Source organism: Delphinapterus leucas, chromosome 12 (genome assembly GCF_059928025.1).
Source record: "Delphinapterus leucas isolate spDelLeu-1000000601 "Yukka" chromosome 12, BTC_Dleu_Yukka2, whole genome shotgun sequence".
NCBI lineage: Eukaryota > Metazoa > Chordata > Mammalia > Artiodactyla > Monodontidae > Delphinapterus > Delphinapterus leucas.
Window position 1 is genome coordinate 64091110 of NC_143140.1, and position 16850 is coordinate 64107959.

Here is a 16850-nt window from a genome sequence, read left to right on the forward strand (position 1 = left end):
GGCAATACCATCCTCCCCCCTCCGCCCACGAGCCTGCAGAAGGCCAGCACTCCACGGCACAGGGCACACAGTGAGTAATGCTAATCTTACACAGGAACACGTATTTTGGAGCATGTGGTTGGAATTGTTTTCCTAAGCAATTGCAGATAACAGTGCAGATGGTATTCATTTCTGTATTATATTTCCCAGCGTCAGCAAGGGCTTCATGAGGAAGCATTTGAAACGGAAGAGCTGAATATGGACAGTCATCTCTCAGTATCTGTGAGAGGCTGGTTCCAGGCCACCCCCCACCCCTGCCCTTGCGGATCAACACTGGAGGATGCTCAAGTCCCTTATAAAAAATGGCATAGTATAGCCGGCCCTCCGCATCCACAGGTGCAGAACCCAGGGATATGGAGGGCCCACTGTACTTATTTGAGAATAGAGGAACTGTAAGTAAAGATAGCTGGCCCATGTCTGCTTGAGGGATGGGGGACATATTTCTAATGGGTGGCAGTGTTTCGATTAAAGGCATAAAGTGTAAGCAAGTTAACATTATTTTAATTTACTTGTGCTATTTCTCTCTTATTGACTCCATCAGATGATACAACTCACCAGTTACCTTGAACTCAAACCATGTGGTTTAGACATTACCAAGAATTTGCTGGAAAATGTTGCTTGAAGCATTGAGTAGCAACATCCTCTTAGAGACTGGCAGGAATCCCACAGTATATGGTTTGCTTAGGCTCAGCTCTCTGCGCCCCCCCCCCTTTGTTTCCTCTTAACTCCCTCAGGGAGAGCTCTTTAATTGGGAAGGAAATGTCATAATACTATATTTCCTTACTATTCATTTTGCTACAGCTAGAAACCAAGTCCAGTCCTTCAACCGCAGTGGATGTCCCAAATAACGACTGGGTGGTATGCAAGCGCGTAACTGCCTCACAGCAGCCAGAGACCTACCTAGAGCAATCCAGTCACCCCAAAACTCCTATAAAATGGACTAGATTTGATCTACAACTGACCATGCAAATAGAGCAGGAACCTGCAGCTATAAACGATTTCTTGGAAGAATGAAATGTCTACAAAAAGCAAAAAACCTCTATATGACAGAAAGATACCTTAAATATAAGTCCATTTAGTCCCTCATTCTTTAAAGATTTTTGTTACCCTTTATAGTGTAAATACATCTCATGTATTTACTGAGACTACTAATATCAGAATCATATATGTAAACCCAAACGTAGCAGGATGCACAGTGGTTAAAAGCACTTATTTAGAGCCTGACAAATCTGGGTTTACTATCTACAGGACCACTGAGCAAGTGACTTAAAGTCTATGAGCCTGTAGAATGGAAACGATGATGCCTCACTCACAGGACAGCTCTAAGGATGAAACGGGATATGGCACGGAAAGTAGTCGGCACAGTAAGCGTTCAGTAGTGGCAGCAGCACATATAACTGCTATTATTATCCCTGCAATCATCGTGCAACACCCGTTCTGTTTGTTCTCGCTCCAATCACCCAACTGGGTCTTCTAGACCAGAGCTATTCCTACTTCATCAGACAGCAGTCCAGAGTATAGATCAACTTTGACCCTAAGAACATCATTAAGTCCAGCTGACCTTTTTTTCTCTTTGTAGCAAGACTGTCTTGTTGAAGGAGCAGCCGATGTTAATTTACATTTTGTGCAAGCTCCTGAGGTCCTCCTGGACCAGCCACTAGCAGCCTACCACCTGGCTGTGCTGAGCCGCATTGTTCTACGCCATACAGATCTCCTACTTGTACCATGCCTCCCCTGACAGCCATCAGCCCCAGAGTCTCTACCAGACTCCAACAGCTTCCACTAATAAATTCATCATCTTAGCAAATATCTACCCAAATCTTCTATGTGCTAGGCACCGTGCTAGGTGCTAGATGCAAACGGGAAGTTATTTCATGTTCAGGGTTCTTGTTTTATAATTCAGCTACAATTAGCTCCCTCACATTCCACTTCCATTCATCCCCACAGGAGTCTAGAAAAAAAGCAAAGTTTCCTAAAAGAGTTAACATAGAAGGAAGAATCCTCTCCCTTTGACTTTTCTGTAAGTAACAATTAGCAGTGACATTGTCTAGGGGGTTGGGGCCATTCCTAAAGCTCCAAGGACACCTAACACAGGGACTGTCACAGAGAAATGTAACTTGTTTCATTTTCTGCCCCATCAGTATAACTTCTAGAAGGACAGGGGTCAAGTCCCTCTTTATCATGGAGAGCATGGAGTTTTAGCGCCTTGCATGTACACGCCCATTAAGTTTTTAATGATCTGAATTAAACTGGATGGGTTCAATTGATTCTAAGCAATTATTCCTTTGCTTTATCAAAAAAGAAAACCTACCTCCCTTTCTTTTGACCCTCTCTGTTGAGCAAATATGTCTCTGACGTCAGGAACCTGGTACTGTTTGTTTTTTTTCCTCAAGGTCTGGGAGACAGTCTCTACTCGTTTCTGAACAGCTGCCGCCTGCGTCCGGGTCAGTGTTGATAAAAACACCATGCTTTCTTGGGGATCTCCAGCAGCCTCTCCAAAGAGATTGGACAAACCGGCCTCCTTAAGCCACTCTTCTTCCAGTTCTCCCTCTAAGACAATAGAGAAGAATGGTATTTAAATCACAAAATATGAGAACGTTTACATTTTTTTAAGCTGTTTAAAAACTCCTCTTATATCACAACCAAACCGCAGTGCTAAGAATCGTCATCTGAAACTTGGACAACTGCCATAAACTCCAGGCATAAAGATATCAAATTTTAGATCCATTTCATACACACTCAATTAAAAGTTTTAAATGACTTCACATGTGATTAACCTCTATAACTTCCCTGCAGATTAACCAGGGGAAGATAATACTGTTCCCTTTCCAGAGATGAGCAAGCCATGAAAAGATAACTTACTTCCATCAAGTTACAGAAGGAAGTCGATGCTGGGGATGGCCATTAAAGCCCTGTTTCTTGGCTTAAATTCAGCACTACCCGAGTCCAACCCTAACTGACGGAAAGGCTTGTTTTCTCTGCTCGCTGTAGCTGACAGGGAGTGTGGCAAAGAAGTAAAGAGCATCTGGACGTCAGGAACTAATCAATTTCAAATTAATTTTTTTAACCCCCCCAGGTCAGCCCATCAAAGTCATGTTTTTTACAAATTTTTTTTTAAAGCACACTATTTTCAGCAAAAAGACCAAAATAGCTTATTATAGGAAACCAATTAAACAACTGAATCCATTCAAAACACTGAAAGGAAGTAAACAGTAAAGCAAATGTTGTATACGATCTACTGACGATTCGGGTCTTCCCTGGCAGTCCAGTGGTTAAGACTCTGTGCTCCCACTGCAGGGGCATGGATTCGATCCCTGATCAGGGAACTAAGATCCCATATGCCAGGCGGCGCGGCCAAAAAAAAAAGGAAGATCTGTTGATGATTAACAGAAAAACTGAATGATAACTAGAATAGATTCACTCCAAGCTCCATGTTTATAGAGGAAATTGAAAGATCAAGGACTTGAGACACAAAAGACCTGTGTCCTTACCCCATTTCTGCACCTTGATGGCCATGTCACTTTGGCCGGGTCACTCAGCCTCAAGCTGGCTCTGTTTTCTCATCTGTAAACTAAACCACAGCTGCCCTGGGTGCCTCATAACCAAATGTGAGAATGTCACATGGGAAGAACTTTGCAGAGCTCTATTATAGTACATATCACATGATGGAGCCCTGACTGGTGTGCCCATCTATCCCTCTCTACTACCTAAACTCCATGAGGGCAGAAATAAAGTATTAATAACCTTGGCTTCAAGAAACATAAGGCAGTGCCAGGCATTCTGCATGCCAGACAACAAAAACTGTTTACCGACACAAAAAGTCAGCCATGATTATTAATGCTGTTAAGGTAGAACTCGGTATACGTGTATCAAACCAAATGGCCAGAAAAAAGCTGATATTGCCATGATAAGGGAAGTAAACAAGATTACAGTATAGAGTCGCTTGTTCCATTAAAAAGTAGAGGTAAAAATTCAAACAGCTTAAAGTCAAAAAGAAGGCATGGGTGTATAGAAACAGTCCCAATTCTTCTTGATAATCACAACACTCTATGAATCCATTTTAGTCTTGGAGAATTATGAAATAGCTAAGGACACATGGCTATGTATCAGGCTTGAGTGCTGCCTTCTGCAGAATGTTTCCTCCTTACTCAGCAGGCCACTGGTATGCTGCTGCCATCTTGAAACATTGAGACAGAAAGGTTGGGAGACACTATTACCACAAAAAAGCTCAACTGGATTGGTAAAGTGAGAAAGAATGAGGGTAAAATGAAAGAGAACCCAAATAAAAGAATGAGTTGGTTATAATTTTCTTTTACAAATCAGTGTTAAATTAAGGAAAATCTCTAACTTTTCTTTTTCAAGTATTATCGGTTGCTTTTTTTCAACAAATGGTATAGCAAAGGAGAAAAGCCTATTTATGTATTGATAGATTTCCGTACTAAACAACTTGATGCTAAGTCATTTAGCATTATTCAGAAGTCTTCTGTTGAGAGCCTCCCTGGTGGCGCAGTGGTTAAGAATCTGCCTGCCAATGCAAGGGACCGGGGTTCGAGCCCTGGTCTGGGAAGACCCCACGTGCCGCGGAGCAACAAAGCCCGTGCGCCACAACTACTGAGCCTGCGCTCTAGAGCCCGCGAGCCACAACTACTGAAGCCCGCGCACCTAGAGCCCGTGCTCCACAACAAGAGAAGCCACCGCAGTGAGAAGCCCACGCACCGCAACGAAGAATAGTCCCCACTCCCGCAACCAAAGAAAGCCCACACACAGCAACAAAGACCCAACACAGTCAAAAATAAATACATTTATATATATAAAAAAAAGAAGTCTTCTGTTGAAAAACAGGTCACTACTAGCAGTGGGTCCCAAGGTACTAACTGTGGCTCTTACTTTCTTGGCATTTGTATCAACTTATACACCAAAGACTTACTTACAAACTTATAGATGGCACAAGGCATAGAAAGAATGCTAATATAATAGATGCCAGAGTTGGGCATCAGAAACCTAGTGTCTACTTTAATTTAATAGATTAGCAAAAAAAAAAAAAAAAAAAGCATGAAATTTAAGGGGAAAACAAAAGTGAAGTTTTACATGTTTCTTCCAGAATATCAAATACAGTAGTGGAGACTGTGGGAAATGCAGCTAGAGACTTGAGTGAAATTATGAACCAAATACAAGAAGTAAATATGGAGGCTAAGAATGCTAATACCATCTTCCACTGTCCAAATCTGTACCCTGAGCTTAGCTGGCTAAACTGTGGCACTGCTGCCAATCTGGAGGATGATACTTTGAAAGATAAGATGACCAGTACTGGGACAGGTCTGCAAATCACCAACAAGGATGGATTTATGTGAATCTTTCCTTCTAGAAAAAGTTGCTTGGCTAGTAACAACTATCCTCAACCATTTGAAAGGCTATCATGCAACAAAGAAAACAGACCTGTTCTGACCTTCCAGTAGGCAGATCTACAATAAGTGAGTAAAAGGTAGTGTAGAGCAGATTGTAAATCAATAAAATAAAGAACACCGAAACAGCTCAAGCTGACGGAAAAGCAGCATCTATACTCATATCATCAGCATCTATACTCACTAGAGGCCAAATGGCCACGTGGCTAGGATACCAAAGAAGGAATTTAAATAAAGCTTCGATGATTTCAAAATTCTAGTCTAACTCTAAGAGTCTATGATACAGCAAGCTTAGCCAACAAGATTCTAGCCACATCCAAAACTAAGTGAATTTACTTATGCCACTTATATTTGTCAGCTGCATCTATAAATCTGCCACAATTAAGTCATTTTCAAGTTGAAAGGCAGCTACCATTTATCTTTTTCTGGTTTTCCTAGCTTTAATTTTTTTTTTCCTCCTCTTCCTTTCCATGTATTCATTTCCCATCTATACATATTAAAAAAGAGAGAGAGAGAAAAAGAAAAAAAGAGAAAAAAGTTTTGTTAATTTCATTATTACCATCAGGCTCTTTGACAACCACCACCTCTTGATCTTCTTGTCTGTTCTCACTGGATTTCTTGATATTTTCTAGTTCGGTCCAATAATCTTCCATAGATAGTTCATCCAAAGAATCCTGGGAACCTGATCGATCAAATGGAGGTCTTTCTATAACTTTGGTGATTTCCTGGTTCATGGTATACTGGCCGTATCTGCGACTATAAATTCAAAAGAAAACACGGTTCATCTTAGTACATGAGGAAGTAGTACAATTTCTAAAATATCATAGTACTGAGCTGGAGAATTTGGAAACTCAAGTTCTCCTTAACAAAACCAAAGAGATGTGTATTTTGAAACTGTTTATCTTGAGAGGCTACTAATTATAATACGCTTGTAGAATGAACAGTTTTATCCTCTATGGAAAAACATGGCAAAGAACAAACAGCAATGTGATAAATATTTTTCCATTTCACTTAAACTGTTTTAAGGCTTCTTTAAACCTGAAAATTTGTTCTTAGAAAGCAACAGGTTAAATCTTGATTAGAGGTTAATTAAATTAGGATTGAATTTTACACAGTATTTCATATTTATCATTGATACCTAAAAATCAAACTCAATCAACCCTTACATAGCAAATATCCACAATCAATGAATGAGGCACCATTTGAATTTTCATTTTGTTTTTTTGGAACCAAAACATCAATAGAAGGATGGTATATTAAGTTTGCTGTTACACTCTATTTTAGAAAGCAACTTTTAATATTTACACTTATAAATGTACCCATTACTTACATATATTTTAAAACATGGTAAAAAATGTATTTATTGGCAATCCTGAATAAGTAGTTAGGAATCACCTTGTAAACATTTGGTTAAATATAATCTATGAAGAAAAGGATAAGTGAATAAATTTTTTAATGACTTCAACTATATTTTTTTCTTTAGAAGTCATATCCTACCTACTACTAACATTGAATTAAAGTGCCTAATAATAAAAAACCCCATACAGAATAGAAATATTAAATTGCTTCATTATTGTTTATATTGAGATAGAGAGGGAAAAGCCTTATTACTTGAAGAAGGAAATTTTTCAGCTATGGTTTTTCCCCTTTATATTCAATAATTTTTCAGAAATACAATTTGAGTGGAGACAATAACTGGTGAATGAGTGTTTTGTTACTCTAATATCAAATTGCTTTTTTATCTCCCAAGAAGACATTAGGAAGTAATACTCTGCTAGACTGGTTTTACTTACTGCACATAGAGAAAATAAAAAGAAATGCAACAAAACAAAATTCTTTAATAGTGTGTGAACATTTTCACATTTAAACTGGCCTTTCCCATAGTTATTTAAAATAGTAGGATTTAATACAGCATAAGGAAGAAGGTCACTAAACTCTGGTCGAATCTACCCAGGAGTTTAATTCCAACTGACTTAGTAAAAGTCAAAGAACTTAATTACCTATTGCTGCAAATAAATGCAATATAACAGACTACTTAACTGTAATGCGCTAATCGGCCAGTTTTATCCCTTTAAAGATGGTTCTCTCTGCCTTGATTACATACTTTATTAATGCTGGTGGCATGAATGATGGAACAATCCCTATAATCTCACCCCAGCAGCAATCCTGGCCTGGTGATGGGTGGGCGTTAGCATGAGGGCCAACAGGAGAAAGTCTAGACATGTTTGTGTGAATCTCTTTCCTCTAGCCTCCATTGTCCATTGTTTGCCGCCCCCCGTCCCTTAATTCAAAGGACACTTCCTCCCTCCCTGCCCCAACTCCTGTTTACATCCTTGTGTCCCACCCTGTGGTCATGATACCACCGGTGTTCTCAGTTTAGGGTTTACGCTCCTGATTCTTAAGTTACAATGTGAATGAGAAAGCGCTCTTTTCTCTTAAAAATGAAAAGTAAATTATATTTTTTATTTCTGTGATCACCAGCTCGACTGATCTCTGGTTCATATTCCTTAATCCTGCTTTATCAGGATAGCTAAAGCTAATTTACAGTGTTTGCCGGATTCATTTTTGGTTTATTTCATGTCAAATATATAGACGCCCTTCCTTGCTTTTGTTTTACCTCTCATTATAATGTAAGACTGTCTACTTTATTGCTATTTTCGACAACCCTTAGCCCCACGGGAGATCATGATGAGAACTGTGGAATGTGTGAAGTATAATGACTAATGCCAAATAATTTGGTTCATCTGCTCACAGGAAAGTGGTGCGTTGAACGAAAAGTACATTAAGCCTTTCACTCCTGAAGGAATGTGTTTATTCTGGCAAGAATTTTCCAGTAAATTTCCATTAAGATAAGAGCATGTGCAGAAAAATGCAAGGGCATTGAGCAACAGCGTTGTTATGTAAATATACCTTCTATAGCAAGCCCTGCTTTCAAAACACACATAAAGCGAAAATCTAATCGCTTAGTGCTGATGAATGACTCAGTATTTTGACTTTAATAAGATTCAAAAGCTGAACAGCTTTGTTGTAACAACCTGAAGACACTGAGTCATGAAAAGGAGGATTTTTTTTTTCTTTTTTTGGATCACTGGCAAATGTTGCAAGAAAACAATTTTTTTAAATATTAGGGGATGGAGTGTAGGTAGGAGGCAACCGTCCAGTGACAGTCCCCTCCTTAGCTGCCGAATAGTTTATATTTTCTCTAAAAAGGTGACTGAACATTCTTTATTCACAGTTTACATCAATAAACATGTCATGACACTGCTTTTCTTCTTAGAATAGTCTCACTTTTGTACTCCAGACAGGCCACGGCTAAAAGTCTGGCCCTTCTTAAAACTGTCCTGGTAAGAGGCCAGTTAACTAGTTTCCTCTCTTCTGTTTTTAGGAGTATGTTTTACGACACCATGTTCATTCTGCAAATTGGGCTCAAAAACATAAAAGCAACATCTGCTAGACATAATCAAGTATGCAGCAGAAATATTCTGTATTTCCAAAAGATCCCAGGCAACACATGGTGTTCAAATCAGAGAAACACACGCTTTGCCCCACAGGCAACTACTAATTACCTCCGCCTGACTTACCAGCAAATGATGGTTCTCTGTTCGCCATGACCACTCTTCCAAAACTCCCCCATTTCTCACCTTTTACAACTCTAACTACAGAGCTAGACACTGTCCTCTAAGAGAAGATGCTTCCTAGTCCACTGTACAAGTCTTGCTCTAATACATCACAGTATTATCACTTGGGCTTTTTTCCCATGGGCACTATAGCATCACCAGCAAATACTCAACTTTACAGACTCCCCATGGGCCTTCATGGTGTGTTATCTTGCTGACATGTCCTCGTGCTGTGTTGATAAAAACCGGAGTTTTGTTTCCTTATATTTTCCCCAGGTATATTTTATCCCATTTTTCTGTAATATTTTTTCCACCTGGCCAGTGAATTTCAAATGTACTGATATCATCAGGGTGTTAGTGATACCTGTTATTTTTTTTTGTCGTAGAGGATCTTAAAGTGATCTGACACAAGCTGTCCTCCACAAGGAGTTAAGAGTTTGCCATGCACCATGCTGTGGTCCACTAGAAGAAGATTTCTTGATTCGTCCTAGCGCCAATGCAGTCAGTGAAACAACAGGAAAACATATAGGACTAGGATTCATAAGTACCAAATGGTTCCAGCTCAACTTTTTTTCATGATCCTTGGAAAATCACTTCTCTGATTCTAACATTTTCCTATCTATAAAATGGAAAGAATGCCAACAGCCTTCACTGCTTTGTCTGTTGTGAGTTATCAAATAAGAATTCCTATTAAAGTGTCTCAGAGGTAACCAAGAAGAAGGCACTCAAGTTAGCATCATTGCTAACATTTGTGTAACTGCTAACTACAGATAACTGCCACTCCCATAGTTTAATAAGGTCACCTTTGCCCTCTTCTAAGGTTCAGAGAAATTACTTATCCTCTAGGGACAGTCATTTCTTAAACCTTTGGTCTCAGACCTCCTTTACACACTTAAAAATTTTCAAGGGCTTGCTTCCAGAGTGTTTTTGAGATAGATTATATCCACTGATATGGACACTATTAGATATTAAAAACAAAAAAAATGTAAACACTAATTAATTTAAGAATAAGAAGAATAAATATCTTAAATAACATTTGGGGCAGGGGGGAAGCCCTACTACGTTTTCCAAACCAAGACAAAAAAATAGTGAGATAAGTAGCATTGTTTTACATTTTTGAAACTGTCTTTAATGTCTGGCTTAATAGAAAACATCTGGATTCTCACATCTGCCTCTGCATTTACTCTTCTGAGATATTGTAAGTCATGTAGTTTCTGGGAAACTCTACTGTATTCTCAGGAGAGAATGAGAATGAAAAAGGCCAGTAACATCTCGGTGTTATTATGAAAATAGTTCTGATCTCCCAGACCCCTGAAAGGGTCTCAAGAGCCTCAGGTGTTCCACGACCACACTTTGAAAACACTGCTCCAGGATTTCTCAAAAACACCGAATGGATCTGAAAAAGCACTTTTCAATTCTGTGGGCAACACTCCAGAAAGCCTTACTGAAAGAAACAGACATGCTTTCCTAGTGACCTTTGACCTACTTCTTTGTTTATTTTAGTTTAGTTTTACAGCCTTTCATCAAGACTGGGACTTATTCCAATGATATATCCATATTTAATTCATACTACAATGACAAAGAATAAAAGCATTATTTAAAAACCCCTACCTTGCCAATGTCTTCCATCATTTGCTTTTTTTTTAAATAAATTTATTTATTTTATTTATTTATTTTTGGCTGCGTTGGGTCTTCGTTGCTGCGTGCGGGCTTCCCCTAGTTGTGGCGGGCGGGGGCTACTCTTCCTTGCAGTGCGCGGGCTTCCCACTGCAGTGGCTTCTCTTGTTGCGGAGCACGGGCTCTAGGTGCCCAGGCTTCAGTAGTTGTGGCATGTGGGCTCAATAGTTGTGGTGCACGGGTTTAGTTGCTCTGCAGCATGTGGGATCTTCTCAGACCAGGGCTCGAACCTGTGTCTCCTGCGTTGGCAGGCAGATTCTTAAGCACTGCACCACCAGGGAAGTCCCCCATCATTTGCTTTCATCCGCCATGTACAATGGGCAGAAATCCTGTCTAAGCTTCCCCTTTTGACCAGTGTATTTGAAAATATGTATTTTCTTTAATGCTCCTTTGTCATCCATCTGTACCTCTTCCTACAATTATCTCAAGGCATTTATTTGGAACTAGGACATTTCTTTGAACTCATATTTAACAATCTGATCCAATCTCTACTTTTTGTACCCTGCCCCATCAAGAATCATATTGCTACACTTATATTCAGTCTGTCTCCTGGTCCTGCTCCTTCCAGGGCATTTCTGTGGCCCCAAGTCTGCTTTCGTGAAGTCCTTTGATGCTAGGACTTGGTTTTGTTTATTTGTTTTCTTTTCTTACAAGATCCTTACACGTACACTCTCTTTCATGCTCCTTATTCTACTTTTACTTCCAACATGGGAAAAGAAGTGACTGGGTTGAGAGATATAAGAGAATAAGGTTATTTTTGTTTTGTTTTTTGGTTCTGTTTTTAATGTGCCAAAAAAAAAAGTTCTTATTGAGATCATTACTTATCAAACCATAATGACCAAGTATATTTTAGATAAAGCCATATTTATTGAAGTGTAAATTTTAGAATGGTATTAGACCTTAGAAATTTAAACCTATCCCATCATTTTCTAGATGAGGTAATGAGGCGCCAGGGTTAAGTCTTCTTCAAAATCTCAGCAAAGTGATGGTTGAACCAAAATTAGTGTCCTCATTTCTTTTTCGGTCTATTATACCAAATAGACTAGAAAGGGTAGAATTTACCTTTTTCACGTCTGATGCTCCAGTCTTTGTGAGTTTATATCGCACACAGCAAAACCAAGAGTGATCTTGTTCACACAGTCTATAATTAACATTTTTAAATGACCACTACACTTCTCTAGAGAAAAATACACTTAATAGTCAAACCATACCTCTTTAAAATGCATGAGAATTCTTTTCCAATGCATTTTATAAAGAGTGGTTTGTGCCACGCTGGGGCAAACTTCAAATATACCCATTTTTTAAAAAGCTTTGTTTTGAAGATGTTTAAAATTTTTTAAATGTTTTAAAAATTCACTCTGTCTCTCCAGCTACATTATCTCTAGGCTGGGGGTAAAAAAAAAGTGTTTCTGATGTGTAGATCTTTCTCTTTTATTTTGTCAGTGATATTAAAGAAGTAATCGCTGCCATCATGAGATGGTGAAGCTATTAATACTCGTAATGGCCCGTCCATAAGCCTACACTGAATTTGAATGGCTATGAAGAGCTGCAGCCTATGAATGACCCAAGTCATTTTTCCCTGGGAAGTGAATGCCTACTATTGTTTAGCTGAAAGCAGTAATTATTAGAAGTGGCTCTGACACCAGAAAGAAAGAACACTGACAGTGCCTTAAGGCAGTAAGAAGTTGATTGGAAAGCAATCCCACACTCTCCCCACTCCCAGGCAGCCTTCGGAGCCCAGGGAAAGGATTCCTCACATCTTCTACCTGACCCAATTGCTATTATTTTTAAAATATATTAGTTAGTTTTCACATTTCAAGTAAACTTACTTTTACCCTTTGCATATTTGACCCCTTTCATGTGGTGGAAGGATAAAACTTACCCATTATTTCTTTCAGCTTTCTTTTTCTTTAAAAATAAACGTCACTTAACATACGTCTAGCACATTGCTGTAGTCTTCACAGAGCGTCCGCCCAATTTTGACACACAGCAAAACAATGAGCAAATGAACTGATGATGCTCTATTTACTTAACTTTGCCTAAGTAAAGCTGAGAAGAGAAGCCCATTAGCGACGCTGCCAAGAGAGAGCTATGAAAACTTGGCTTTCTCACTTTTACAGAAAACTATGGTAGAACCAATTCATATGTGAACATCACTAAAAGAATAGGGGAGGGAACACTCTTGCACTGTTGGTGGGAATGTAAATTGATACAGCCACTATGGAGAACAGTATAGAGGTTCCTTAAAAAACTACAAATAGAACTACCATACGACCCAGCAATCCCACTACTAGGCATATACCCTGAGAAAACCATAATTCAAAAAGAGTCATGTACCACAATGTTCATTGCAGCTCTATTTACAATAGCCAGGACATGAAAGCAACCTAAGTGTCCATCAACAGATGAATGGATAAAGAAGATGTGGCACATACATACAATGGAATATTACTCAGCCATAAAAAGAAACGAAATTGAGGTATTTGTAGTGAGGTGGATGGACCTAGAGTCTGTCACACAGAGTGAAGTAAGTCAGAAAGAGAAAAACAAATACCGTATGCTAACACATATATATGGAATTTAAGAAAAAAATAATGTCATGAAGAGCCTAGGGGTAAGACAGGAATAAAGACACAGACCTACTAGAGAATGGAGTTGAGGATATAGGTAGGGGGAAGGGTAAGCTGTGACAAAGCGAGAGAGTGGCATGGACATACATACACTACCAAACATAAGGTAGATAGCTAGTGGGAAGCAGCCGCATAGCACAGGGAGATCAGCTCGGTGCTTTGTGACCACCTAGAGGGGTGGGATAGGGAGGGTGGGAGGGAGGGAGACGCAAGAGGGAAGTGATATGGGAACATATGTATACGTATAACTGATTCACTGTGTTATAAAGCAGGAACTAACACACCATTGTAAAGCAATTATACTCCAATAAAGATGTAAAAAAATAAAAGAATAGGGGTATAGGCAAAAGCGACTATCACCAAGTCTAGTAGAAAGAGAGGAGAAAAGGCACAAGACAGAAGGGCATGTGGGAGAGTCATGAGGCAGCCAAAGCGAACTGGAAAAACTCCCTTCCCTTTTAAGTATAGACGTAGGGTATGTAAAGGGGAAGTTATGGGCTAACACCGGCCACCAGACATCGGTCTTTCTTATTTTCAAGCTTTGGTTCTGGGTAGAAGTGAGATCCTCTTTGTTTTGAGCTCCCCCAATCTCTCTCAGGAGGCAGTTTTTCCTCCTCCATTGGCATCAAGACTCAACAACAAGTAGCCAAATGGTAGCCAGGGATCTGAATGTCTAAGTCATTTTCCAAGACGAGGGTAAAGAGATCAGCAGTGGGACTTGACATGAAATATCAAGACCTTGGAAGACTGGTTCAAAGCATATCGAACTGAGTTTGCATATGCACCCCACTCAATTCTCCATCGCCAGGACCTGTATCTACCTGACACTTGGATGTACCTGACACAGCTCTTCTCCAGAACTCTCTCCTTTCCTTGTTCTGGTTAGTTTCAAGCCATCTGGAGATTCAACACCAGCAGCCACTTTGCATTCGGAGCATAGGCTCTCCAGCTGGATCTGTTTTCCAGCTGTCATTACTCAATTTCATATCTTGGTATCTTTCTCCATGGGGGTTGGAATAAAGAAAGACATTTCCACGCTTCTTCAGTCTCCCCACAATCCTGACCACATCCTGCACTGTGATACTCATGCTTGTATCTCTACCACTCCACTGTATGTTCCTTGCTGCAAGGACCTGCGGAGTTTTTTGTTTGCTTCTTTGGGGGTTTTTGTTTGTTTGTTTTTTCATCTGGGTATCCCTGGGTTTAGCCATCCATTTGCCATAGCAGATGCTTGGGAACTGTTCAATTATTAATTACTGATTTATGGCTGCTTCTGAAACAACAACATCCTTTTAATTTCTAAGGTGTTTCTCATTTAATTGCACAAAACTACAAAGGAATAAAACAAGGACATGAAAAGTAGACAGTAAAGAAATCAGTCATCAGGAAACCCTAAAAGGTAATTAATAGGTAACTGTTCTGTGCCTCTGTAACTCTTGGGTGTTTAATTGGAAAGCAGCCTTCCTTATGAGGGAATAAAAACATACAAAAGAAAGGGCCAATTTCATCATACTGTACCTAATATTAAGTCACAAACAAGCGTTGGCATACAGTTTGTTAAGCCCACCACATTCCCTGGTTTCATCCTGTCAACTTAATCTCTAAAATAAATTTTAAAATATTTGTTGAATGCCTGGTGTATGTTGGGCACCTTATCAGAGATGTCTGTTTAACCAACCTACTCAAGCCTTTATCTTAAAATAGATTATAAATGACACTGAAACTAGGCATGCGTGGAATTTTCCAGTTCCTCACTGAACCAGCGGCCCAGACAACTCTCCAGCATGGGCCTCTGGGTCATGACCTATGCTTTAGCATTGTCTCAGGCCCTGCTGTGGTTCACCATTCCTCCCTCAGAAAGAATTTCCTTTCCTCTCTGTCACTACCCACTCACCTCCAGCTCACCCTCCACCCAAACAACCATTTGCATAGATTCAGCTCAACAGCCCATCCTGCGATCCCTCCTTCTGCACGTGACTGTTTGTCACAGTCCTCCTGGATTTGTCTGCAGCTCACTCACTGGTCCAAAATTGAGGCTGTTCTTTCCCGAGATGGAGTCTAGCTTTCTCCCACAATCGTCTAATGCCTGGTTCTTGTTTCACAATAGTCATGAGGCTTCAAAGGTAGCTATCAGCACCCCAAATTGTCATCAACTTTTTATCCTTATTTTTTTTTTTGCTTTTGACAAATCAAATTTTTGTCTTTTTGGTTTCAGGGCTGTGCTTTTTTCTTTCTGAGGAATCCATCAAGTTCTCAACACATTTTCAGAGGTGAAATGAAGAAAGGGATTCACTAATGAAGACCAAAAGTCTTCCCCATCTTCTCTAATATGCTTGAACTCGTCATTCACAAAGTCCCCATCATGCCTTCTATTAGCTTAGAATCTCAGCATTACAGTTCACCAATATGCCTTAAAAATACATTAATACAAACAGATAAATTTTCATCAATGTGCAACTCTCTCACATACAAGACATAACAATGAACTTCAGGATCTGGGATCTAGGATAGATGTTTAACTGTTGGCCAGGAATCTCATTCTGGGCGCTGACTGACTAAATATTGACAGATTACAGTTTTCTGATGTCCCCCTCCAATTCATAAAGTAGGGTGCTACTGATTCATAATACCTACCACCATATAGGTACTAACAAAATATCTGTCGATAGAACACAAAACCATGAACATTAATATTTTTTTAATTTAATATTGGAATAGTGTTGAATAAAATATTGGCTTTACTTATGTCTGTGGGCCAACCTCTTGCCCTTCTGTAAGACTTTATATACATAGTAACATCGATTTTCCTATGCCAATAAAAACGTGGACACAAGGCAAAGTTGGATTTTTTAAAAAAACCTTTTGATAATAACTGAAGCTAAATGCATGGGCATATACTTTGGAAAAGATGCGGGCATTATTATTAAACTCCTTTTGGTTCTTTGTGATTATTTGTTACAATAAGGTAGAGAAATCATCTATCTCAGTGGGGCTACAGGGGCATGAAACCAAGCTTCCACCAGACAGCATAAGGAATGCTATAGACAAACACTGGAAAAAAATGTTAAAAGTGAAAGGATGTCTGTGTTTAGGGAGAGGATACACACTTCTACATCATTTCAAAGTAATGCTGGTGAGTAGTAATAGCAGAACAATTTAAAACAGCAGCAACAGTGTGGCAAATACCTGGGTAGGAAAAAAGAAAGCTGCTTCACTTAGGCTGTAAAGTGTAATTTTATGGATAGCTCCAAATGACCTTCAAAGACTATAATGCTCCACCGATAAGTACTGAAGGCCAGGAAGTATTTTTATAAGCCAGGTCCTAAAAGTCAGCTCTACTGAGGAGATGGAGGGGGGTGGTGAAGAAATAATTTCCGGCTTTTCAAATAATTTAGCCAAGCTTAGAAACAATCCATCTGTAACATTTTCCACTAAATGTCTTCAGGAGTCAGTTACAAAGTAGACGATGTGAATATTACAGGATA

General features: G+C 39.4%; 1 protein-coding gene across 2 annotated transcripts in view; it reads right to left on the bottom strand.

Annotated features, from left to right (window-relative positions):
• Positions 1 to 16850, bottom strand: part of ARHGAP18 (Rho GTPase activating protein 18) — a 137028-nt gene that overhangs the window by 58178 nt on the left and 62000 nt on the right. For both annotated transcript variants that reach the window (XM_022556412.2, XM_022556405.2), the window contains exons 2-3: positions 6001 to 6197; positions 2351 to 2589 (exon numbers count right to left, since the gene is read on the bottom strand). In XM_022556412.2, coding sequence (XP_022412120.1) covers positions 2351 to 2589; positions 6001 to 6197 — 436 coding nt within the window. The remainder of the gene's footprint in view (positions 1 to 2350; positions 2590 to 6000; positions 6198 to 16850) is intronic.